Source organism: Amblyomma mixtum, chromosome 5 (genome assembly GCF_055824585.1).
Source record: "Amblyomma mixtum isolate Tamu chromosome 5, ASM5582458v1, whole genome shotgun sequence".
Classification (NCBI taxonomy): Eukaryota; Metazoa; Arthropoda; class Arachnida; order Ixodida; family Ixodidae; genus Amblyomma; species Amblyomma mixtum.
In genome coordinates this window covers 30,767,441-30,794,561 of record NC_143016.1, presented here as the reverse complement: position 1 = coordinate 30,794,561, position 27,121 = coordinate 30,767,441, and the positions used below count along the sequence as shown (strand labels likewise).

The 27,121-nt window shown below is 45.6% G+C and overlaps 1 protein-coding gene across 1 annotated transcript; it reads left to right on the top strand.

Annotated features, from left to right (window-relative positions):
* The first annotated feature begins 92 nt into the window (after positions 1-92).
* LOC149341655 (lamin-like) lies at positions 93-27,121 on the top strand. The gene is made up of 9 exons (XM_089543787.1): positions 93-714; positions 3,053-3,164; positions 5,129-5,278; positions 9,393-9,689; positions 12,238-12,475; positions 16,614-16,810; positions 17,449-17,553; positions 18,983-19,210; positions 23,449-27,121. The coding sequence occupies exons 1-9, from the start codon at positions 254-256 to the stop codon at positions 23,485-23,487; spliced, it is 1,827 nt and encodes a 608-aa protein (XP_089399913.1). The 5' UTR covers positions 93-253; the 3' UTR covers positions 23,488-27,121.

Sequence of the window (27,121 nt, the reverse complement as noted above, 5' to 3'; positions counted from 1 at the left end):
GAGCGAGAAGAAACGGCAACAATGACGTCACTGCTGCTTTCACGTGACAGAACCGAGTCGTACTGCAGTTGAAATTCTCTGGCTCTCCGCTCTCCCGCGAAATCGAGCGAGCCATTCCCGTGGCGGCGGCAGGGCGGTAGTTCGCCATCTTGATTTTGCCTGTGCCGGTATTCGGGCGAGGCGGTGAAACGTTGCGCACATTCTACGGAACGCGAACCGCAGTGCTCTAGAGCCGTGATACCGGCTAGCGAAAATGTCTTCAAGGAGTGTTCGCAAGACTGTTGTCACCACGACGACGTCGAGTCACAGCACGTCGTCGCAGGACCGCGGCGACAACGAGGAGAACCCAGCCGGGTTTCAGACTCCTGTCGAAGGTGGGCGCAGCAGCTCACGCCACGACCGGCGTTCACGCTCGCCGTTGAGTCAGTCTCGTTACACCCGGATTCAAGAGAAGAATGAGCTGGCGAACCTCAACGACCGCCTTGCGGCGTACATCGACCGAGTCCGTGAGTTGGAAACGGAGAACAGCCGACTCACGCAGCAGATCGAGACGAGCCAAGAGACTCGGACCCGTGAGGTGACCAGTGTCAAGAATCTCTATGAAAGGGAGTTGGCCGATGCCCGCCGTGCAGTTGACCTCACAGCTAACGAAAAAGCGAAGCTTCAACTCGAGGCCAAAAAGTGGCAGGCTGACGCCGAAGCTCTGCAGGCCAAGTGAGTCCCGCCGTTTCGGTAGACCATGTGTGGTCGGCACCTTTCTGTATTTTTGTATCACCGTTATTTTGGGATGCATCCAAGTAGGTCGGCCTCTGCGCCATCTTAACGACTTCAGTTATGTTTGAATAGTGCGAGCTGACGCGTTAGCCTGATTTCGAAATAGGCACGCTTGCGTGGGCGTTGGGCAGCGTTTACTCCTTTCCAGGTTGAGCTAGCATTCCAAGTTGCGCTGATCGGGCATTCCGGTTGGCGTCCGGAGAAGCCGGCCCGGAAATGAAATGACGCCAACGACGCTCCCAACGTCGCTTCCGGCGCTGCGCACGCTGCCGTCTTCGCTGTGCGCGTCAAATACAGAAACTATAGCTGTATATCTACCCGGTGATAACGTGTTGAGATACCGCCGTGGCGGCTTATATCGGCAAGTGCTTTAGTGCGTGACGTTACTGTCGTGCCGCATGCGTCGATATGGCTATCGCCAATAAAAAGCTGGTAGAGATGTGGGCCCTGGCTACTCTCTGCAAAATCATCCTTTTTTTTTTTGTTGTAACAAGTACTTTATATATGGCTACACTGTTGTGAAACTCCTAGTACGCGCTTAATATTTGCCACTCAAATGCTGTGGATGCTCGCAAAGTTTCTTGGTTTTTATTATCTGCATGCAGTATTGCAGAAGCGCTGTATGTTCGGTTATCTTTTCGAGGGCAGGATCTTTCGTAGAGGCTTTGCAGGCTGAGGTACTTTTGCTCATGATATCACCCTACAAATGTTTGTTTTTGATTCTCAGATTAGTGTCCTTGTTCACTTAAGATAATTTGTTTGCACTATCTGTTAGGGCAGTCGTATTGCAAACACAGAATATAACAGATGTGATTTAAAGGTTAACGGAAAAATGCAGGCTTCTTGAAGGATATCAGAACCTACTTCGACATAAAACAAGTCTTAATTAAGTGTTTTTCAATTGCTTTGGATATTAGAGCCTGCTTCAGGAACACATTTTTTTATGCGTTAGGAAAAGTACAGATGTGAGCAAGCTTGTCTAGAGCTCTCAAGCAACCCTCTGTAAAGCAACCAAGTCTAAATTTTTATGCAGATACTTGGGCAAGCAAATGCCTTTTCAAAGGCATTTGCTTGCGCTCAAGGGAAGCTGCATAGACGTGCAAGCGATAAGAGTGCCAGCATTGGGCCCCTAAGAAAACAGCTGCGATGTTTCACTTTATTCGTTCCACACCACACCGCTCCAGTTCTCCAGACAAGCCTGCTAATGTCTGTACTTGCCGGTAGAAGTCTGCCGCTGGATGAATTAGTCTTTTTTTGTGGCACTTAACATCTCTTTAGCCTGCATGGTGTCACATTGCGGCATTTCACATTATTTTATCCATAACACGTATGTGCTTAGTTCATCAAACTTAGCCATCCATGCCTAATTCGGTGCACAGATGTGATCGATGTGTGCTTCACGAAATTGAAGGATGTGCCTTGTCGAAGTACTTATCTCGGACCTTAATTTGTCCTAATAGCCTCTGCTGTATTGGTTGCCTTGTTTGTGACCACCTTGGGCTATTATCGACGGGTACCAAACTTGACGCACACTGATTACACTACCTGCTCCAATTTACCTGCCTGCTGCAAGAGTCGTAGCGCTAGAAGTGGCATGGCACTGTCATAACAGAGTTTGCCACTAATATCAAAAAATTTGCGCTGACCTATTGCTGTACTCGCACTTTTATGCTCCCATGCTTTCTCCAGGTTAAGTGTGCCACTGTTTTGGTGGAAATCATTAGTGATTGATTGCAAATGGCTGCCAGAATCATTGTAACTTAGTGGCTGAGAAAGAAAGACATAGGAGCGACAGGTCATTTCTGACACAAACCAAGTACGTAGACTTTGCACAGTTGGAACTTGTATTCACTTGCATCAGTTTTCATCAGTTGCATCAATTGTCAGCTGAAGAAATGGGATAGACATGCTCACAGGACAATGCTGCCTTGTGGAATTTTCTTGAGTCTGCCCTGTTCCTTTGGCTGACAGTTCAAAGGAATATGGATGCATGAAGGTTTTTTGATGTTATGGAGGTTTTTATACTATCCAACTTGAGCAGCAAACAAGTTAGCAGAGTGTCTTTAGCAGCATAATGGACAGTTGACGCATGCTATTTCATGAGTTTCTCTTTGTACTTGTGGAATTTTTTGTAGTTCTTTATTATTCTGCACTGTGACTACTCGTTGAGTAAAAAAAAAACTCCTCAAAAATGGCTACCTTTTTATGAGAAGGTTCAGCTGTGATTTTGCGTCGATGCGTTGGTGTTGAGTTGAAGCTCAAATTTTTGCACCTGCAGGCTAACCAAGCGTGAGAGAGAGTGGTCGATTGCTGAGCGACGTGCAACAACATTGGAGTCTCAGGTCGTCGACCTGCAGGGACGCCTTAACCAGGCACTTGCGCAACTCAAGGTGAGGAATCTCGAGTGTCCCCTTTGAGGTGCTTTTTGTTTTTTATTTTTTACAAAGGGCTCAAGTTGCTGTAGCTTTACCTTATTGCTGATGTTGACAATATGCGATTAGGAAGGATTGAAGGGTTGTGATTATTGCGAAAGCAGTAGGGGGGCATGGACTCTGCACTCCAGTTTTCAGCTGGTGCTTTAGGGCCAGTTATTATCCTGCTCTGTTGTGTTGTTTAATGGGCAGCAGGAAGTGAGCACTTAGATGGCTTTTTAAGGCGGAAGCCTTTAATGCCTCATCGTTGTAAGCAGGAGTTGTCGACAGAAATGTTACGCTTTTCAGTTTGTCGAAATGGTCATGACATCACAGTGCGCGAATTTCAAACGGAGCCAATTGTACTTTGGCAAGTAACCATGCAACCAATTAAAGGGATGGTACAGTGGTAATAAGGGAGTAATTACTCATTGGCATTTACCCGAGCGCAGCCATACGGCTACAAAGGAAAGCTAAACAGCTTTCTCAGAAACTTCGTAGTTAAATTCGTCCTGGTCCGGGGTTCGAACCCGGGACCACCGCTTCACCGGAGCAGTCGCTCTACCAATTGAGCTAACCGGGACGGCAAGCTTATGGTAGGGCGAGAGCGAATTGATCAATAACTCGAAGTGGGAACAGTGTTGGTCAAATGTTTAGGGGAATCCCCCAGGGTGGAGTAGATTTGTTATAAGGGAGTAATTACAAATCTACTCCACCCTTGGGGATTCCCCTAAACATTTGACCAACATGGTACAGTGGTGCTCCAAGTAAAATAAAGAAATAAATAAAATTGAGTAGGAAATTAGTCTAGTTGGAAAATCGAACCAGTGCCTCCATAGTGCGAGATGAGCAGGCTACCCACTCCGCCATGCCAGTTGATGGTTTGGAATGAACAAAGGCGCGTCTAGTGAATAGGGTTAGGGTGTCTTTGTTCACTCCTGTCTTCTGTCTTCTCTCTTGGTACAGGGAGGTTCAGGTGTCAATCTAGATGTGTGAGACAGATACATTTCCTTTCCTCAAAAACCAATTTACCGATGAGCAAGGCGTAGAACCAAATGGGCGATGGCGTTCTGTGGACTCCCTGGCAGCATTGCAAGACCCTGTCGCGTTCCACTCTTAGAGGCGAAGCTTAACATCTTAACCACACATCAGTGACACAAGCAGCAACACCGCGCTTAAGGCTTTCACCTCACCGCGCGTTAGGTCAACAAAGGGCCCCCCTGAATTTTTTCTTAACGACATAGTTACTTAATTTCATTGGATAGAATGTGTCGTTCTCTTCATAAGAAGGACATTAATCTAAAGATTTACAGATTACCCTCTCATTTATCTGACCTTTTGGTAAATGTTGTAATGAATTTTGTTTCTTTAAAATGCGTTAAACAAGCTGTTTGTTTTGCTCGTCTGGTGAAGGAGTAATTAGCAGGTTTGCAAGGGAAAGGGATGGGTTCTGTCCTCAGTGCTTTAATTATTCTGGATTAATAATTCTTGAAATTGAACATTTTCACAGAAATCTGTCTAATCGGAAGGTGAACTAGGAAGAAAAAAGTGCAACACTGTTTCACATCCTGTAATTCTGTAGAGCGATGACACTAGAGATACAAGGTTGGTGTAAGTTTTAGACTCCGGTTCTCCTTATACTGGACATCTGTTGGTTCTTCAAGCTTTTGTTGAGTTATCATGAAAATATTTGCCACGCCGTACATGTTACGCGACTTGAAACATGTCTACACTGTGGTAATTAGGAATAGGTCAGATGAAGGTTGAGTGTATTGCCTGTCGCAAAAAGAAAAATAGATACATTGCAGAAACTGATGTTCTTTATTGTTTTGACAACTATTGCCTTGCAGCACCGCATTACAGAACTTTTAAATTTTTTTGCCATATGAGTTGTTCTGTGTTGCAATGTCACACTAAGGACGCCAGCTATGTTGTGTGTGCAGGATGCTGAAACCGAGCGGGATGATTTGGCAAAGGAGCTGGACAAGCTGAAGAAAGACCTGCAGGGTCAGATTCTGCGTGTGACTGACCTGAGCAACCAAAACAAGACACTGAATGAGCAGTTGGACTTCCAGAAGTCGCTTTACGAGAAGGTATGTTTGTTTCTCCCTGGGGCTCGTGCCTGCATCAGTACATGGTATGAGCCAAACAAACAACCAAAAAAACCTAGAGTCCCATAGGACAGGGAAAAGTGACACAAGTATCATAAGTGGTTTGCCATGTAGACACATACAGAAGGGAGCAAGATGTGTATGTAGTGGTTGTGGCTATGCATATGCTTTTAAACTTGTATCAATTGCCTATCATCATATTAACGCAATAGCGTTAAGGGTCTCATGTCGCAGAACAGACAGTGCTGTTGTCGGCACATTTGGCTGTGAGCAAAAAAATCTAAGAAAAAAAACAAAACAAGCATCCTAGGTGGCTGGTGGGCCACTTGGGTCATATTGTGACGTCATCACAATCTGCTCACTGGATTGTGAGCAAACTGCCCACTGTGGAAGGTGGCAGTTGAATTGGTTGGTTGTGAGAAGTGGCTTGGGGTGAGCAACCCGGAGTCTCGCAAGTTCCACAGGTGGCAGTACCTGCCTCCGCAGGGAAGTGGCTCATAGCTTAACTGCCGCACCGGGGATCTATGATTGCAAAGTAGAAAATGACGCATTAACCCATTAGTGCTGTTGCCTCATACCGTTAGAGTGGAAAATAATAAGGCTAGAATAGTACCTACGAAAGGATAATGGAAGATGAGACAAGACAGAGCGTTGTCTTGTCTGATCTTAACTCATAATTTTTTTTAGCCTTATTATGTCATACCATCTCATCCATCAGTCTGTGTTGTTGCGCTTAAGGGGGGACGCAGGTCTGAAAGTGCGAAAAAATGTTTTCTAAAAATCCCATTTTCGGCATGCTTATGCATACATCCTTCTCTGTAAACATATCAGTCCTACTCCATCTAGAAGTACAAAAAAATCTGAAGTCTTGTGTGCCCATGCTACTAAAAAATGATTGAGAATGGCGAGACAAAGCTGAACTTTATGCCGCTTGCTCCGCGCCTGCTTGTCCGAATGCAATTATTTTGGTGTCGCTCGAAAGCTCGCTTCCTTCGCTACGTTCCTTCCTCCTCCAAAAAGATATGGGTCGAGCAGTGCGCGTGCACATAGCCGCCGCTGCCTGGTTGCTCGCATAATTCCGGCACCAATAGCTCTTCCGTGTCGGGAGAGGGGACGCAACAAGAAGAGACGGTGGTGCAGAAAGGAAACATGCGAGAAGAAGCACGTGCCTTCGTGGCTGCGCGTGCTCTCCTCTAGCCCGGCTGTGTTTCCTCACTCCACCCCACTCGTTGCGGCGTTGTGCGAGGTCTCGATGGCAGCTGCTGCCGCAGACGCGCTATCAGCCAGTGATATTGGGATAAGTGTAAACATTTCCTAGTTTATTTCACATATATTAGACAGTTTTAGCTGTGCATCCGCAAAAGCTGTGCGTACACTACGGGCGGACCTTACGCTCACTGCCACCCGTCCTGGCAACGACAGTTTTTGTTGAAAGTGGCTAGCGTAGCGCCCAGGAAGCATAACATACTGTGGCGCCATCTAGCGACAGCAAGTCAAAGCTCCTACACTGTGCGCTGTGCGCTGTGGCAGTGGTGTTTGCATTCGAAGGCTTTGTTTTTTTTTTTTGTGTAAAACGATTAAATCGTATGAAAACATAAATTCTAGTGCAAAGTTGGAGAAGTACTTTACCGGGGGTCGTTGCTATGACGACAGTGTATGCCATAGATAGTTAGGCTTAACATCAAGAAATTCTTGCATTTATCTAAAAAACGATCACTATTTGTCACCTATATCATTATGGAACGGTGAGAATGTGCAAAAAGTGAATACAATTGTTTAGAGCAAGCTATTGCGTCGAAAAATGCAGCGGCGATGCAGTATTTGGTACGAAGCGGCGTGCAGGATGCCGCCATGTTGCCAACGTAATCCACGCAAGCCACACAAGCAACGCAACGCAAAGTCCGCTGGCTTGTGTACATACGCAAGACGCATGGCTCGCACTTGTGTTCTGCGCATGCGCACTATGGTCCCAGCTCGCTCCTTGCGTACGTTAAGCCCTTGCGGACACACAGCTAAAACTGTCTATTTTTCTTATTTCGGTTTCTGTTGTGCACTGCCAATTTGAATCTTCACACGAAATCTGCATGTAACGAAAACCTGGATGTAACGAAAAATTGCGGACTTCTTCCAGTTTCGTTATATCCAAGCCAAACTGTACTAGTGTAGGACTGCTAATGTCTTGGCTAGATTTATACCCCTGTCACACGGGCACTTTCGATCCTCATTGAGTCAATGCTCATCGAACTCAATGCAGATCGACGGTTGTCACACGGCCACTTTCAAGCGCAATCGAGCTCGATCCTGCTTGACTCGATGCCGTCCCCTCAAGAGTGCTTGAGGTTCCAAGCACAATCGAAAGCACTCTCGCTCTCACGAAGCTATAAAAATAAACACTAGTTAACAAAACGAAACTACAACTATTGTTGTTGTAATTGATTAAAATGCAAGACAAAACATTTTCAGGCACTATGCCTGCTTATATGCAAACATATTTATATATAATCTCGGCACCACGCTCCAAGCTTCGCCGTCAGTGTAAACAACAAAGATGGCGTCCTCCTGCTCGTCAACGCGCACACTGAGCGCGAGACAGCCGCTCTCATCGACTGCTGGCTAGACCACCTAGATAATTTGCAGCACCAGAAGAGAAACGACGTAGTCTACGCAGAAATCGCGGAGGCGTTGCGGACCCTCGGGTTCCATCGCACAACAGCAGAGGCACAGAGGTGCGTCGCACGTCTGGCTATGGATTTGGCTGCCGCTGCCCCCGACTGCACAGTGTTGCCGGACATCACCTTGTTATGGCTGTTGGAGAAACATTTGGCGCCACCTAACACACATGAGGGAAACTTCTCAAGGAGCATTGAAAATGCCCGTGTAGCACCGGATGTTTCGAGCGTGCTCGAAAATCTCGATGCAGATCGAGTTCAATGAGCATCGAAAGTGTCCGTGTGACAGGGTTATTAAAGTCCCAAATTTTGCTGAATTCCTAATGGCATACATTATCTTGGTCTCTTAAGACCAAGATAATGTATGCCATTAGGAATTCAGGTATTAAGGGTAACGGAGTGTATTCCAAGAGAAAGCAAACGTAGCAGGGGACGGCAGAAAGTTAGGTGGGCGGATGAGATTAAGAAGTTTGCGGGGATAGAGTGGCGGCAACTGACAAAGGACAGGGTTAATTGGAGAGACATGGGAGAGGCCTTTGCCCTGCAGTGGGTGTAGTCAGGCTGATGATGATGATGATCTTGGTCTCAGGTGGCCTGTGATACTTGTCTTTGTTGACATATTCAGAATCCAAAGGCAGTTTAGAAAAACGAGAAGGACATGTCATCATTACTGGGAAATAATCACAGTGAGGCTTTTGACCGTTCATTTTTTAACATATGGTCAAACTTCAAATGCGTTTGCCTTACGGAAGTTTTGATAATGTTTGCATGAATGCATTTTAGTGAACTTTGTATCAATTTTTAAGCAAAACGTCAGCTACATCCTAAAGCTTTCCGCTATTTTCATTAAGCTGATAGAGTAGCAGTTAAGTCAAAGTAAAGCTAATTACTGCCACCTTGTTTTTTTTTTTTTTCCAACTTTGCTATTCATCCATGACCTATATAATCACTCAGTAAGCATTTCCTTAGCTTTAGGATACGCAGTGGACCTTTAGAAATGACTACATATTTTTAAAACTAGGTTTTTGAATTAAGAAATTACCATAGCAGCCTGTAAGAAAGGACTTATTTGGGATATATTATTTTGCCATATCTTTTGTTCCAGATGAGATATTTAAATTCTGAGTGCACATTTGAAATCAACATTCAAAGATATACCCACATGCCAAGTTTCAGCAAGATATGACCCTCGTTCCCCCTTTATGCGGAGCTTGTGTGCCCTCCACTTTTTGTGTTACTATTTTATTTTTCTTTCGCTTGAAATTTTTAAGTTGGTGTTTGCATAGTCTGACGTGGACAATATTTTTGAATTTTCAAAGTTCAGTATGTGTGTGCGACTTGGCTAGTCTTCATCTGTGGTGCGCTGCTAATCCCCTTGGAAAATGTCCATTTTTCGACATGGTGGTGTTTTCATTGTTTTCCGACAGGAGCTGGAGGAAGTGCGGGTGGTGAAGCAGACGGAGATAACAGAAATTGATGGGCGACTCAAGGAGAACTACGAGCGCAAGCTGGCCGACACGCTGCAAGAGCTCCGCGAGCAGTACGAGTCGCAGATGCGGCTGAACCGGGAGGAAATGCAGAGCATCTATGAAACCAAGATGCGTGACCTGCAGGACCTGCTTGATAGGCGCTCCTCAGACTCCTCTGTTACTATGGATGAATTGCACACCTACAAGACACGTCTGGAAGGTGTCAACTCACGCATAGCAGAGCTGGAGTCCCTGGTAAGCTGCTGAAGCACACCTTATGCTGGCATAATGCTTTCAGCACATGTGCTAAGTGATTTCTATTTGGGAGGAAACATGAAATTTACATGCCCCAGTGCACATACTGAAGTCTCTAAACTACAGGTAAGGCCTCTAGTTTCCTGCAACTGCACGAAAAATAGCGAGTTTAAGCACTTGTCGACGCTATTGTCGTTATGGACAGCAGTAGGGACTTCAATAAAATGGAAAAGTAACTATATTACCTTACTTGCACGAATATACAGTTAGAGTAACAGGAATTTGCTGTAAACGTTTTCAAGCTGACTTCACCTACATGCATTTCTTATTTTGGTTTCCAGTCTGCATTGTCCTTTCTGGTCTTATCGTGAAAACTGCATGCAATGAAAACCTGGATGTAAAGAAATATCCTGGACTTTTTTCACTTTACTTATATCCAGGTTTAACTGCAACACGAGAAGGGTATTTGGGAATTCCGAAAAATTTTAAAAGGAATATACCGTATAAACGTGTATAAGCGCCACACTTTTTTTTTCAGATTCGAGGGCTAATTTTCAGGGTGTGGCCCATACATACGATGTGGGAAAAAATTTTTTTTTAAAGTATAAACAGCAATCAGGGAATGGGCGGCATTTATTCTACATTCAGTCGTCACTTGTGGAGGTTTCAGACTCCTAGCTGGTGCTGTGCTCTGGTGCACGTTCATCCCACAAGAAGTCGCACAGCATCGCTCGCACAGCATCGCTGTCAACGCGTAGCTGTTGTTCTGCACTTCCATGATGTAGCAAAGCAGCTTTTTTTCCGGTTCAGGAAACTTGCACGGCTTACCTCGGAAAGTACTCTTTTTCCAACTTGTGTTCCTTAGTGCATCCTTTTGGTTGCACCATCATTGGCAGTCATTGGACGCACTTGTCGGCCATGTCGAATTTCCTGCCCAACGCACGCTTCCGGTGTTCGAGAGTAAACTCCCAGCCGTGTAGCTATTAAGGTGCTTGCCCGTGGTGCTAAAATTGCGACGCTTGGCGGCAGCACACGAAACCCACAACTACGGTGCTCTCACACGCTACCACAACTCCTGTGCCTTTGACAGCCACAAAAAGCTGGAGCTGGTGATACTTATGCCGATAAGTATTGTGGGAGCTCGCAGCGGAGGAAAAAGTTGATGATGATGATGATGAGCCGCGTCCTCGGGTGCCATCCGTGGGCGTCACATGGAAGCTCCTGGGCGCGTGCGTGGCCTCCGCAATTAAGCACCGTTGCCTGCAGCTGGAGCTGATCGCAGAGGCCACGGCGTGTGCGTTTAGACAGCTATTCCCAAGTGGGTCGTGCGACGAAGCCGCCTTCCCCTTTGCACTTGTATGTTGTACGCATATCCCAAGTTCATTAAAGGTGCACTGAAGAGGAATCTGAACTCGTCTGTTTGCCGCGGGAACTCGATCTACACGTTCTGAGCATTCTTAGAAACTGTGATTTATTGCCCTGTGTGGCTGATTTTTCTAATTAAATCGAATTAACGTCCGGCTCCCGCCTTTTTTTTTTAATTCTCCCTCGTACGGTGGGCGGAGTCGACCAACACGTGGAGTGCCTTGCAGCCAGCTCCGTGGAGGCTTTGCTTTCACTTTATTATGTTTTTTAGGTTTCCGTGAATAAATAGTTTCATTCGCAGATAATATAGTCGCAAAATAAGCCCGCAGAAATAAAAATACGTGCGGACTATTTGCTTCTACGGACTACTACGTATTACTCCGCTGATGGCAGAGCGGCAAGCCGCCGCGGGACTGGCTGAAAGGCACTCCACGCGTTCGTCGACTCCGCCCACCATACGAGGGAGAATTAAAAAAAAAAGGCGGGAGCCGGACATTAATTCGATTTAATTAGGAAAATCACCCACACGGCAATAAATCTAAGTTTCTAAGAATGCTCGGAACGTGCAGATTGAGTTCCGCGGCAAAAAGACGAGTTCAGATTCCTCTTCAGTGCACCTTTAAAAAGCTGGCTTCTAGTAGTTCTCAAGTTGGAGCGTTGGCAAAGGTCGTTTAACAACCCTGAAAAGTGTGTAAAAAAGAAGAATGCGTGCTATATTCATACTTTGGTTCCAAATATAACACAAGGTGTATTCTGAAGCATTATTTGATATCTCCCGCGGAATTTCTTGAATTATTTCTTCTCATTTCACAAAATTAACATTTACTTCTGCTTAAAGTTAGGGGCCTTAATCATGGGCTAGCTCCTTCATCGGCAAAAGTGTGCAAAGAAACGGAACACAAAAAGGAAGGACACATAGGAGCGCTTGCTCCTGCAAAACTAGTCCAAGACACCTTTTCTGGCAGTTTTTGTCCCCCCCCCCCCTCCTTTTTTTTTTTTTTTGTCGAAGGCACAGCCTTGTGCAAGGGGTTTTGGTGAACACCCACTTGCTAGCTTTCGTTTTAAAATGGGGCACTGTTTGTAAGCACTACTGGAGGTGTAAGTGCCTCAAGTGTGAATATGTTTTTAATGCACACACAGTTGGTCAGTTCCTAATGCACCTGACTGTCCATGTTGTGTGCAGAACCAGTCGCTGTCTTCGCGTGTCCGAGACTTGGAGCGGCTGCTGGAGCAGGAACGTGACTGGCACACGAGAGCGCTGGGCGCCAAGGAAGAAGAGATACAGCGACTGCGAGCTGAGATGGAGCAGCAACTGATTGAGTACCGGGATCTTCTGGACATCAAGGTGGCCTTGGACCTCGAGATCGCTGCCTACCGCAAGCTGCTGGAGGGCGAAGAGACACGCCTGAACATCACTCCAAGTACGCGTTGCTTCTCTCTATTTAAATGGGTTAGCATTAAACCGCCCATTATCGCAAAGTGTCCAGCGTTGTTGTTGGCGTTGGGCTGTGAAGCCTCGGTTGGCAGGAGACAATGTGGAGAGGGGCTGTTTGTGTTTTCCCATTTATGTCATTGTGGCTGGCTATATTTTTTGAAAGAGGTTCTTGCAACTCATTTTACAGCCTATATTAGGCCATGATGACTGTACACAAATCTGTAGAGCAGGGTATAGGCTTAACAGAGGGAGCTGGTCTTGGTTCTATTAATGAAGTCAGAATTCTGAAATCTTAGATGAACTTGTATTTTTCTGTGCTGATTTTAAACATGTCATTCAATTTCATGTGAAATAATTCCTTGTGCACATACGTAATATGTTAGGCAAGCTTTTTCCTGGTAGCTTTCGAGAAAGTTTGCTTCAGGGAACTTGCTGAAATGCATACCATTGGTTTGTCTTAACATCAAGGAATGCAATAAGGGTGAAATTATTATCTTGCCTACTATAGAAATTGAGTTGTGGGGTTTTGAGGTTGCCACTTCAGGAACGGGAAAAAACGTTTGTGTTTCTGTTTCTGGAGTGGCAGCCTCAAAACCATATACAGTTGAACCTCGATATAACGAAGTCCTACTTGCAGCCGAAAATTTCGTTACATCGCGAATTTCGTTACGTCGAGGTTCCCATGTTTCAGCTGTCAAAATAAAGTATAACTGGTTCAGGAACACTGCTTGTTGATGGGAGCTTGTAAATCACTTATTGAGGAAATACGCAAGAAAATCGAGTAATAGTATCGCTAACAAGGGCACCGGATGTTTTTTTCTACATCAGGAGCATAATGAGTGATAGCAAACACCGCGACGGCATCATTTTTCTCCGTGCGCGCATAGCAAAAGAACGAGCGCAGCGCCTAGTACTGAAAGCCGCCACAAGATGTCGCTACTGGTATCATCATCATCAGCATTGAACATTTGCAGCCGGCATGGAGGAAGGAACACTAAGGAGAGGCCCTTCGTATTCCCAATGCATTGGCAAGAATGTGGCGGAAGTGACGTCAAAATTTAGGCTTAAAAAGTCGGGCTACTAGCAACGTTGTCGTTGTTGCTAAGAAAACTCGGGCCACTAGCAACGGCGTACGACGTCGTTAGCGTCGTTGTTGCTAGGGGCCCGAGTGTTTCTCGGTGGCGGTGGACGGGCTTTCGGCACGGTGTGTTCGGCCTTGCGTGTTAAAGTCTACATGCCTGGCGACGTGACGTTACGCACGCATCTAAGATTGCTTTTAAATGCAGCAAATAACCGCTCATTTGATATTTTGTTCGTCAAACTTGGTGTCGTTACGCGGAGCGATCGATGGATTGAAATGAATCTCGCGAAAAGGTGGCACTCCGGAACCGCGCTTCGACACGCGAAGAAGCGTTGATTGTTTTGATCAGCGAACTTTCGCACCTCACCAAGCAGCACAGAAACATGAAGCCGCTCTCGGCGATGCTGAGCTCGCGTTTCGAAGGCCACACGGCGGGTGTACGGTAGCCCGATGAGGATGGTGAGCTGAGCTATAAGCGGCGCGCCATGTCGTCTTTCTTCGCCTGGCGTCGGAAAAGGTTCACCGCACCTGTGCGCCGGTCTGTGTCTAGGTGCGTGTTTGCGGGGAGAGAGGTGTAGGAGTGTAGCGGCGAGCGGCGCGGTTTTTTTTATACCTTTCTTTTACGAAGCGCTTGCGAGCAGCGCGCGGTTCCCGCCCCGTAGCTCGGTGGAGAAAGAAGATAGTGAGGAGAGCCGAGCCAACTTCCGGTTGCGGGGCGGCTTCACAAAAAGTGACGTCAGGGCCTCTCCTTAGTTCTTTCCTTCCTCCATGGCAGCCGGGGACGCATCAGAGAAAAATAAAGAAAAATGTTCGCATCGCTCACGCCGGCGCGGTGGGATTGTGCTCGCGGCGCGGTTATACTCCGACGTAGCGCGAGCGCGCGTGCGCGCGCGGCACGGCGACGTCACGTCCGCGAAACAGCGGCGCCCGATCGCCAGCGTGTTCGGCGGCTACCGGCGCGCTCTGACGGCGCCCGGCGCGGAATGCAGCCGGCTGCATTTCGCGCGGGCCGCGCCGAGAGCGCGCCGAAGCCGCCCACCCAGAATGCACCGCGCACGCCTCCCACGCCACGCCTCCCCTCTACCCCCTTCGCCACTCGCCTCCTCTGCCAGGGCACGTTTTTTTTTTTTTTTTTCGCCGCTCACCCGTTTTAAAGGTACGACCACACTAGCTCCACGAGTTTGTCAACACTGAAGACTTCTTTTTGTTGTTGTCTACAAGGACATCGCACGCAAAAAAAAAAAAAAAAAACGAACGGACGGACGCTGCAAGAAAATTCCGGTTTGCGCTTTCACGTTCAGAGTCTACAGCTCGCCAGTGGCGTCATGGCGCGGCGCGTCTTGAAACTTCCATGCCGCGGGCCTTGTATGCGCACGACAGATGGCGCGGCGGTACGTTCTCGCACACTGCCGGCAAAATTGGCGCGTAAAAGGGCAAATACAAACTGCGTTTCGTCTCGGCTAAACTTTTAGCTCTCATTCGATTGTCAAGGTAGCTCCTGGCACATGCATGCGATGCGCACGGACTTCGTTACATCGAAAGTGCGGAGCAAAATTACTTCGTTAAATCGCGAAAAAAAAATACATGGTTTTCAATGGGGAAGTGATTGGGAAATGAAAAAAATGCGTTACATCGCGAATTTCGTTACATTGAGGTTCGTTACATCGAGGTTCGACTGTAACTCAATTTCTAGAATAAGCAGAATGATAACTTTACCCCTTATCATTCCTTGATATCACAGAAAAGCTATAGTATGCATTTTAGCAAGTTTCATGTAGGAAAATTTCTTGAAAGCTCTCAGCAAGAAGTTGCATAGGTGCATGAGCACTAGCTTCACATTGAATTAAATGGCATATTTGAAATCGGCACGAAAAACTCAAGTTCCCTGAAAATTATATTGTTGTGACTATTGGAATGAAGATGACGACGAAGCGCCAACGCCAATGAAGCTCTGGAGCCGGCCTCCTGACACTTGTGCTGAGAACCGCTCTTGCTCTTAGGGTGCAACCCTGCCTCTCGCCCCGCTGTTTTCCCGATTACGTGTGGCCGAGTCTTCGTTGCCGGCGTTGTTCATGTACCCATAATCCACTCTTCACTATATTAAGGGGGGACCCTGGTCTTTGGAAAAAAATTTTTATTAATGAAGTCACAGTTATGAAATTTCCAGGCCACATGTAGTTTTGTACGCTGATTCTGGATATGTCATTTAATTTCGTGTAAAACAATTCCTTGAGCACTTGTGCGATTTTTATGCAAGTATTTTGGGAAAAGTTTTGCAGAAAATTTGCTGCAGGAAACTCGCTGAAATGCATGCCATTGGGTTCTCTTGACGCCAAGGAATGCAATAAGGGTAAAATTATCATCCTGGCTATCATAGAACTTGAGTTATAGAGTTTTGAAGTTGTCGCTTCAGAAATGAGAAGAAAAGTGTGTATTCCTGTTCGTGAAGAGGCAGCTTCGGTACCCTGTAACTCAAGTTCTATGATCGCCAGGATGATAATTTTACCCTTATTGCATTCCTTGGTGTCAAGAGAGCCCAATGGCATGCATTTCAGCGAGTTTCCTGCAACAAATTTTCTTATATGCTCTCTCCAAAAGACTTGCATAAAAATTGCATAAGTGCCCAAGGAATTGTTTTACACAAAATTAAATGACATATCTAAAATCAGCACACAAAAATACATGTGACCTGAAAATTTCATTACTATATCTAGATTAATAAAATTTTTTTTTCAAAACCAGGGTCCCCCCTTAAAATTTTTTTAAGACTAGCTTGCCAAGTGTGGTTTCCATGTTCCCTGCATTATGTCCATGCATACAGTTGCTTTTCTGTTTATTTTGCATTAGCCTGTGTAATAGCTGCCAGCTATGCAGCACTTTCTCTGTTTACAGTGCTGTGTAGTAGAAAGTAAAAGTCAGGCGGGACATAAAAGTTTGTTTCGTGCAGGACATAACATGCCTCAGAGTTATGAAGTGCTTTGCTGTCTACTCAGCTGGCCGTGTTCTTGACATCTGCTGTGTGCTCCTTTCCTCCTGTGCCCAGCTTCCAGCCCTGCAGGCAGCACAGAGATGTTCGTGACGCCGCACCGAGGCACCAAGCGTAAGCGCACCTTTATGTCACACCACGAAGAACAGAGCAACACCGATGCCCAAGTGACTGCATCTGCAAAAGGAGACATTGAGGTGTCAGACCACTGCATTGATGGCAGATATGTTACCGTCCACAACAAGGGAACAAAGGTCAGTGTTCCTGCCTTTCTGCACCATTTTCCAATTTAGGTATATTTCTCAATAGCCCCCCCCCCCCCCCCCCCCCTTCCCCAAGTCTTTCTTTGTTAGAATGGAACTCTCATTATTTTCGCAATTCTTTCCTTACTGCGAAAAATGACTGATTTTGAGTGTATTAAAGTAAAAAATTATTTCTTCAAGAAGTGTTCAGTGCACTGCGCATTGCAATACATCAAACTGTAGCTTAATAATTATACCTCTGAATGAAAAGAAACTGCAGAGTTGTGTGTGCAAAACTTTTCAAAAATTTATTGATTAGATATGCAGCACAAAAATAAAGAACAAGCAAAACAAAAATGAGCCACTGCACTAAGTCATAAATTAACTAACTTCCTGATTACTGATTAACTGTAACTTACTGATACGAAACGTTAGAGGCCCGTGTACCATGTGATGTCAATGCGTGTTAAAGAACCTCAGGTGGTCGAAATCCGGAGCCCTCCACTACGTCATCCCTCATAGCCTGGATCACTTTGGGATGTTAAACCCCACGAAACCAAGCACACTCACTTTTCTTCATGCCATGCCACCTAGTGCATCCCCCACCTGAGTAATTTTTTGCGCTTTCTTTCTTTTGGAAAACTACACAGGAGGTGCCTCTGGGCGGTTGGAAGGTTCAAAGCAAAGCGGGCAATGACGAGTTCACATTCAAGTTTCAGCGCACCTACACGATCAAACCGGGTGCCACCATCAATGTATGTATGCCTGTTGTCAGAATCTCCTTGTCATCTTTTCATTCCTTACTGTACGGTGGGAATGACTAGTGTGGAGAACCACTGCTGTGCCTGCCATCTTAACACGTTCACTGCAGCAGCGATTTTTGAAGTCTTAAAGGGACACTGAGGAGAAATTGAAGTTGGCTTCTATCGACAGAATACCAGCTCCTGATTACAAAAACGCCACTCATACTGACAACAAAGCTCTCGTAACGTAGAAAAGAGCAAGAACCAAAATACAGGTATCACCGCCACAGGCCAAACTCGCAAGTACAAGAGTGATGACGTCATAGGACAAAACAGTGTTGCTAGATCCAATGGCTCTAGAAACACTAAGACACGAGAGGCCACTAATCACTGAGGCGCAGCCAATGCATGCACAAATCTCCTTGACGTCGCCAGATGGCGCCATGTACCCGGTAGCTACGCGCGCCTGCAGCATCGGGACCAATCAGTGCCTGCTCACCGGTGGTAGGCAGATTCCCGGTATTCCGCTAACGGTAACAAGGTACATGGTATGCTAAAGGTGTCTATTTGCGAGAACTTCGTTGACAACTTCGAGAACGGGATCCATCGTAACGCTGGCAAAACTCCGGTGCAAACGTAAACGAAGCAATGGTAGCGACGGCCGCAACAGCTGATAGATGCCTTCAAGGTGCGGCCGGCGGTAGCTTTCTTTTCGGCTGCTGCTAGGCCGCACTGCTGGCTGCCAGAAATCACGGAGTCTGCATTATGTCATGTGCACGTCATGTTTCACGTCACTTAGTCCTGTGTCGTCATAAGAGAATCCCAAGTTTGAATCAGAGCGGCGGGAAAAACTTTTTCAACTTCGAATCCAGATTTCTTAGAAATAAATGCATCTTTCGCTGCCGGCCAAGTGGAAACAAAGCAATGAAATGCCGAACTATTGGATTTTTCTTTAAAAGAAATATTAATAGAGCTCTCCTCACTGTCCCTTTAATCTCTGCATGTCGTGGCCCACCGGTGGGCCACCCTTAAATTTTCTTGGGTGTGGTGTGACCCGCATGTGGGCCACTGGTGAAATTAGCTTGTTTGAGCTGCCAACAGATCGCAATAGTGACCTTGCATAGTTGCTTTTCACGAGCTTTTTGAACTGACTGAGCTATCCCATGGCTTCATCACGTCACTCAGCATCGTTGCCGCCCAGCTTGCTTACGGGACATGACCCATCGGTATCCGACAACACAGTGAATGTATGTTAAGGTTCAGTTGTTATCTGGAATCAAAATCTCTTTTCTTTTTTGTTATTGAGACATTGGTGGTCTTCAGCTTTTCACTGCCCTTGTATCTCTGAACATACCATATCTATTCACATAATGGGTGCCTGTGCATAATTTGTGCACTCCCAACTTACTTAGCATGACGAACTGCCTTGATGCTGATGCAGATCTGGAGCCCCGACTGTGGTGTGACGCACAACCCTCCGGGTGATCTGGTCATGCGCAACACAAAGTGGCCCAAGGGAGAGCAGAAGCGCACAGTCTTGATCAACCCAGACGGCCAGGAAGTGGCCCATCGGGAGAGCCGTCGGCGTCAGTTCAGCCGCCTCACAGAGCGTAGCTCGGGCATTGGGGGTGCAGCAGGCTTCAGCAGCGAGCACATCTTCCACGACAACGTAAACCTTCGTTCCATGGTGTCTTTGGTTTTGGTGGTTCTAGCTTTGGAAAGTTGTGTGTGCTTGGCTGCGACATTCGCAGTCGATCGTCTTGCATTTTTCATGTAATGAGGGCTCAGTCCTCCCTGGGGAAAAAAAAATTATCTGGATTAGACTTTACTGAGATTCTGTTGATTCCTCACATGTGCTTTTCATAATAGACTGAATACCATTATTGTGTTCGCAGCTATTTTAGCAATTTCTCCAAGGCAGATAGAGTTGAGCCAACTGGAACAGCCATGTGCTTTTTATTAAAATGAGAATGGTGCTATGTACATTCAAAATATAATAGTGCATGAAACAAACTCACCACTCAAGAGTAGCTGCCATAAATTAATTGACCTCTGCAGTTGAACAGACTTGCACTGCCTGCAGACATAGAGAGCAAAGAGCACCTCTCAGTCTACTCCTGTCCAGAACGAGTATGGCGACCGAAAAATAATGAAAAAGGATAGCATTCAAGACTGGGGACATGTGTTGGCTAGGTATGCGCAGATATGCTGCATGGCATTTGATGTGCGTGTCTGCGCCGGGCGGCTGGAAACTGGGAGGAGACGCGGTCTAGATGAGGACGAGATGCAGTGCCGGAGATCAAAACAACAAGCTGCGCATAATCGGCAATCCCCTAATGACTGCAGTGAATTGCCGCCGCGGTGGCTCATTGGCTATGGTGCTCGGCTGCTGGCCCGAAAGACGTGGGTTCGATCCCGGCCGCGGCGGCTGAATTTCTTTGGAGGAGAAATTCGAGGCCCGTGCACTGTGCGATGTCAGTGCACGTTAAAGAACCCCAGGTGGTTGAAATTTCCGGAGCCCTCCACTACGGCGTCTCTCATAGCCTTAGTCGCTTTGGGACGTTAAACCCCATAAAACCAAACCAAAACCAAACCTGAATTTCCGGAGACAACTCAGGCTCATTGGCAAATTGTCTGCTAATTACTTCCGGTTTCAATTTTCTTCCACTTCTTGCCTGTTTCTGGCATCATTTATTGACTAATTTATTTGTGCTATGACATCACTGGTTGCACTGCATCATTGCAAAACCAGCGCGTGCTGTGCATTTGCATGATGTCAGCGCAGAAATACAGTGAAAGCTCGTTAATTCAAAACTCGATAATTCGAATTTTCGGATAATTCGAACTACACTACTTGGTTCGGCCAAGCTCCATAGAGATCTGTGTATAAAAAAGCCCGTTAATTCGAAAGCGAGTCGGTTCCGTTACGGATAATTCGAACTACGCGCCACCGCGTCTGGGCGGCTTGGCACACAGCATGTGGCCAAAAAAAAAAAAGCACCTCCTCCGCATAGTTAGAGGCTGCGTATGTCCTAAACGGGGACAGAAGATGGAACTAGATAAAACCTTGGAAGAGTGGGTAAAGCTTAAATGGCGCCATCACTGGCGCGGTGGCCGGCGGCACCGGAAGGAAGGGGACCGCGCTGGCGGCTGCCTACCCTCTTTTCCGCGCAACCTCCGGAACTCGCAACTAAATGCTCGTTAATTCGAGCCCTGTTAATTCGAAAATACGGATAAGCACTGTCAGCGCGGTCCCAGCCAACTCCCATGAAGGCTATGACTTCGGACAGGCGCTACAAATTACGAGCGAAAAACTTTTTTTTTCTTTCCGAGTGTCGTCCATGCTTTCACCCATCGGTCGATCGCCAACGGAAGCACGCGCTCAGCCGCGAACAAGACGCCAGCACAAGCGCTGGCACTCTGCCAAAGTTCGCTTCCCCCTTGCTGGGGCTAACGTCAAAAGTGATGTTATCGCTGCGTAGCATCTTGGCGCGCCGCCAAGAAATGCGTTGGGGGCCGTGACGGTGCTGAAAACGAGGCTTGCACAACCGAACAAGCGCTGGCACTCTGCCAAAGTTCCCTTACCCCTTGCTGGAGCTAACGTCAAAAGTGATGTTATCTCTGCGCAGTATCTTGGCGCGCCGCCAAGAAATGCGTCGTGGGCCGTGACGGTGCCAAACGGAGGGAAGCGTTAACGACTGACGCTTTTTTTTTTTTTATTCTTAGGCAAAAATGGGGGGGTGGGTGGGTTCATTATGTGAGTGGGTTCGTTACGCGAGTAAATACCCTACATACACCGAGTAAATACCCTACATACACCGTAATGCAAATGGTTCTTGTCGGTTTTTTCGGGCCATTCGATAATTCGAACATCGGATAATTCGAACGTTTTTCCCGGTCCCATGAAGTTCGAATTAACGAGCTTTTGCTGTAGTAACCCTGAAAGGTAAGCTTGCGCTGTCGTGGTTAGTATGCCGGCATAGGCTGGCCTTTGTACACGTGCTGCAACCGGTTTTATGCATGTTTGGACGAATTTGACATGTGCCATTATATACAGTAAAAGCTCTTTAGTACGACAGCAAGGGGACGCAAACGCGCGTTAAATTAACCGGAGTTCAGTCTAGCAATGAATGAGGTACACTGTGATTGGCAAGCAGTTGGGTGGTGAGACTACCCTATTTTGTTCTAAAAAAATTCCATGATTGCCTTCTGCTGTTTTTGCTGGAAGGCAGCTGCCAATACCTTCTGTCCTAGAAGCTTTGGCATCTAAGGTGCAGAGGTGAGTAGTTCGAATTATGGGTGGCGAAACCAATTCACATTTGAATTAACAGGCCATATTTTAGACTCCAATGGAGCATGGACAGACCTAGTCGCAAAGTTAGAATTGTCTCGAATTTTGAATTCAAGTTTGAAATAATTAGGTTTCATTTTATTTGTTCCTGTGCTGCACCACGAAGTGTTGAAACGTACGACTGAGCAGACGATGGATGTATTTTTTTCGTAGCTTACAAAAGCTGCCAGTGGGCTCTTAAAAATGACCCATCATGCTGCTAAGTGCCCTGCATGTCTGAACACATCGAGTGATGTGCTCATAGAAATCCTCATTCCAATTTTATATTGCTTGCACTTCATTTGTGAACATGCCTCGAAGTAGTCATCGCATTGATATTTAGATGATGCAGTACAACCAGCGATGTTGCAGCTCAAATAAATTATTTGATTAGACGATATCAACACAGCGACTGCGATGAAGCAATGGGCAAAAGTTACTATGAACCTTGGATACAACAAATGAAGTCCGCATGACCGTTAGGTTTATTATAGGTGAGCTCGACTGTAGTTGCATCATGCCGTTAAAGCAGCTTGTCAGCAGCGAGAGCCTTAGGGGAGCACATAAATGCTCTGGAAAGTGCTGCCAGGAATCGTGGAAAATGTCTTCTTTGACAAAGCGGGCATGTATAAGGAGAGTTTTTTATTGTTAATGAAACTCCACGTTTGTCTGACATGGTATTTTTTGTGTTATATGGGAAGTCCACTTACTACAGTGTTTGTATGCAGTGTACAAACCCAAATGAGTGTCAGGCTTGTGAAAAGTATTTGTGTTTTGTCAAAATGGCACTTCTACTTCAAGGCTACCATGATTCGTTGTCATAGGTGAAAAAATTCTCTTAAGAACCTCTTGTAAAATTGCTGTATTTACTGCAGTGCTCCCTTTGTTCAGAACCAAAGTGCAGTGGCTTAGTGGCTTTGGCATTCAGCCGCTGATCCCAAGGTCGTGGGATCAATCCCGGCAGTGGCAGCCGCATTTCGATGGAGGCAAACATGCAAAAGTTCCCATGCGCTGTGCGATGCTAGCGCGTGTTAAAGAACGCCAGGCAGTCTAAATTAATACCTAGCTCCCCACTGCGGCGTCCCCCTCATCACTTCGGGACATTAAGCCCCACATGCCACACCACCTGTGTTCAGAGCAGTTTTATTTACTTATAGTTTTTGACAAAGGTAACTGTACCTCCGGAGGACCATGATATTTCCAGGTAGATCTCGCCACCATTCGTCACTGACTGCTGTGCACTGCAGAATTAGTAACAATAAAATAGTGACCGTTTTTGACACTTGAAGTGATCCATCCTCCTCACCGTAGCACTATTTGCAAAGGCACTGTTTGTTGTCAGAATCTGGTGTGAAGGCAGTATGATGCAGTTTTAAATGTCCCAAGGCTGCTAATGACAAAGGTTATTATGTCTACAAAGTCATCAGGTGCCAGTTTTTGTCTGCTAGCTTGGCGTCTGACATGTTGCCTTTGCCGTGTGGTCAAATTATTTCTGTTGTTGCCCCTTTATTGGAATGAGCATTTTTCCAGTGCCTGGAGTGGAACTTCCCCACTCACTGCCTGTTTTGCTCTTGTAGGTGGACCCAAATGACCCAAATCGGTGCAGCATCATGTGAACTGGCCCCTTTTGGAGGAGTATGTCATCGCACCCAGACAACAAAACTGTGCCATCAGATATTCATCACCTCTTTTCTTTGTCCTCTCTCCCGTTGCTCTTCCTTTCTGTTCTCAAGTGTGTCCTCGTCATGGGATTGCCGAGTGCACGTCTCATTTTACTTCTGTTGTCACTCGTTTGTTGCTCGTGGAGCTGTTTCTTGTCTAGTTTTAACTGCAAGTGTCCCTTGTCTTTTATCCTGTGGAGAAACCACACTGAAATATCTTGGCATACACTAACTTTTTCATTTTGATTTAAAAAACTTGGAAAAAAAAAATGGGGATTTCTTGCTTTTCTCTTCCAGTTCTCTCATTTTTGCCGTTTTCTTTGTCCTCTTGAATTTTGCCGAATTGGTGCCACTTGTACAAAATCATATTTGTTTACTATTTGTTAACATCAGCACAACTTGCTTCTTTTATTTGTTTTCATTTAATATATATATAGATATTTTTTTTTTGCTACCAAAAAAAATCATAAATATCTCATATATCCTGCCTTATTTTGTCTACTGCTTTCTGTTGTAGCATTTGCTGCTTGTTTTTGTACTTCTGAAGAAAAGATGAATACATTTAGATATAACTTTGCTGATGGCTGGGTGAGCTTTATTTACTGTTTGGTATGACAGTAATTTCCTGCCTTTTAGCTCTTTTTTCATAGCCAATGCTTACATTTGTAGAACAAAATAAATGATATGGTAGAGTAATGGAAGCCTCCCATCTTCTTTGGAGCTAATTATTGACTTGTGCACATACATGCTGCTATGTTTTACTGTCCTTGTTTGTGTGCATTAAAACTGTGAAAATAGTATCCACTATTTTTTAAGGAAGCACACATTTTGCTCTTCTTGTCAGCTGTCTTTGGCATGCTTTTAATTGGTCATGTTTATTTATGTGAACATCCCACTCCCGGTGTTTTGTCCCAGTTTACCGTATGTGTTAGTGGAATTTCTCCTTTTTCTGTTTCTTTTTTGTTGATTTCTTAATGACGTCAGCAGTGTCCTACATGTGATGCATAACTTCTTTATTGCCTGTTGTCAAGAGGGAAGAGCTTTTCACTTAAGTGTGGGTGGATGCTAGAAAGGTGGTGGCAGCCATGCAGTCCTGCCTTACCTTTTGTCTCCTTTCAACTGTATGATTTAGGCACACACAATCGTTCACAACTGGTCACATTCGTATGTTGATAACTGTAGTTGAGAAAACTTGTAGTTCGTGATTTGAGCATGAACCATTTGTCACCACTGAAAACGATTACATAGAAAACCTTTGTGTACCTCCCGCATATTTCTGTTTCATTACTATTGAGTGTGTGTGCATGCGTGCACTTGTGTAATCGCCTCCCTGCATTACGGGGTGTTGTCTCCCCAACACCTGCCTTTCAACATTAATGCCTTGTTAACATTATGTGGTTTTAAATGAAGTCACTCATAGCCATAGATCAGCACACAGACATCGACACACTTGCTCTGATAATGGCAGTAGTACTTTCATTTAGCACATGAACATGGCAGTGTTGTTGGTAAACCCCCCTTGCACCTGCTACATCTGCAGTCCGTGTTCTTACTTTGTCGTGCTTTAAATTGCCTGTGTTCTGTGCATTCTGCTTGGTATTGGCAGTGCGTGTGGCTTTATGTTTAGCATAGTGTAATCCTACTAATGCTCCAAGCTGTTCAGTTAAACCTTTGAGGGTTGAATATTTTTAAAAAGCTTTTACAGATGGTCAAATTACTTTATTACGGATTTTGAATGTGTAATAGGTACAAGATCAGAGTCGGAAGAGTCATCGCTGTCGTTGTCAAGAGAAGTGGCTGTGCGTTCGGCCGTTCGCCACTTTGCCTTTCATCTGAACAACTCTAAGGAAACTTGGTAATACCTCGTGAGCGTCGGTGATAAACAAGCCAAGGGCAGCGGCAGTAAAGATCGAAATCAAGTTTCGCGCATCTCCATTGCAATCACACGGCGAAACCAAAACCTCAAAAGGGTGTTGCTGCAGACCACGAGACATGCTGCAGATCTAAATCAGTTTTGTTTATCTCCGCAAAAAGGTAGCACAATCAAATTTCAAATGCTTCTTTTAAGTCGTAAGAGGTGGCAGCGCCTCCCAGTAGCATCCATCGTCATTAACACACAAAATTTCAAACGGAGGGTTGAAACTGTCCCTGTATGGCAAAGACCTTGCCGGACGGAAAACCGCCGTCGTACATATATGGCAAAAACCCTCAAAGGGTTCGATTACAGATGAAATGATGGTGCATACAATTGACAGTTGCAACGTTGGGATTCGTGTGAGCAGTCTGATGGAGAAATAAAAAAATGTGCCGAAATTGTTTGGCCACCAAACGAAACCCTGTGTGCCAGGTGCTAATGTGTAGCATGCTTGTTCCTGGGCATAATAACTTAGTGTTTCTGGCACTGTTGCTGTTTATATTAAACTTCAATCTGCTCTTAAGAAGCCGTTCCACAAACCCAACAAATCTGTGTGCCTGGTAAACAAGTTCAAGTTTTGTAATGCGTTTCTACTTGTGTCTAGGTTAGAGAAGGGTCATGAGTTTAACTGAATGTTAGCAGCTGTGGAGGTGGTTGTTGGCGGAACGGTTCTTTTTACATGGAGTGTTATTGTAATCAGTGCCATTCTTTCTGGCACTGACCTGTGGGCATTGTCAGCTGGCATTTGCCGACATTGTTGCAGTTCAGTTTCTGTGAGCTGTGCATTGTCTGAAGGCCAAAGTTTGTTATTACCACCGAAGGCAGTGCTTCTCAGTGGGCACACGAATGTCATTTCTGTAAAGCACTTGTGGTGCAAGTGGAACATGCTTATCTTCGAAAGGCACATGAACTGCTGTGCTTTTTTGAAATTTTAATGGGTGCAGGGTTTCCTCTTGAGTGCAAAGCATTCAAAAATTGCATCAATCAAACTTCATATTATGTTTAACTAGGTGTCTGGGTGTCTTGAGTTTTATGTAGCTGCTTGTGCTCTGACAATGTTTTTGTGTTATCTGTTCGTTTATGTTTGGTAGCATTTCTTTGAAGAAAGCTAAACCTACAGTGCCAGTGACCACTGCCATGCTTCATCCCAGAGTGCACGCTGTTAGCAAGTTGCATACTGCATATGCACTACTATTTAACCTCGTGCACAATGCTGCTCTTTACATTGTAATAGGAAACAAGGTTATTTCTGTCGTGAGGTGCCCGTGCGGTGTTGAGCATGCGTTCACGCTGCATTCCACAAAAGTGCCTAGCTGCATATCCGTCGAGCATGCAGTTGCAGACTGCTAGTTATTTTGCTTTTTCACACCAGCCAAGCCTGTTAACCTTTGTGGCCGTACCTTTTCTCACTTGTGTAGTGTATTAGTATAGTAGGTCCAGCTGCCACATTCATGTCCTTGGTACAAAGACACTAGATCACTTGATTGTGTGTTTGTATTCAGTAATATGATGCACATACGCAAACTTAAAAGCGTTATTTGAAGATGCTTTACTTTTCAGGCCTTGGTTCTGCAAGAATGGTCTTTGTCCTTTCATTTTGGAGATTTCTTGCCTGGCTGTGGATTTGCATTTTTACGGTGTACAAAACGTGATTAAAGGTTGAATCGATTTCTA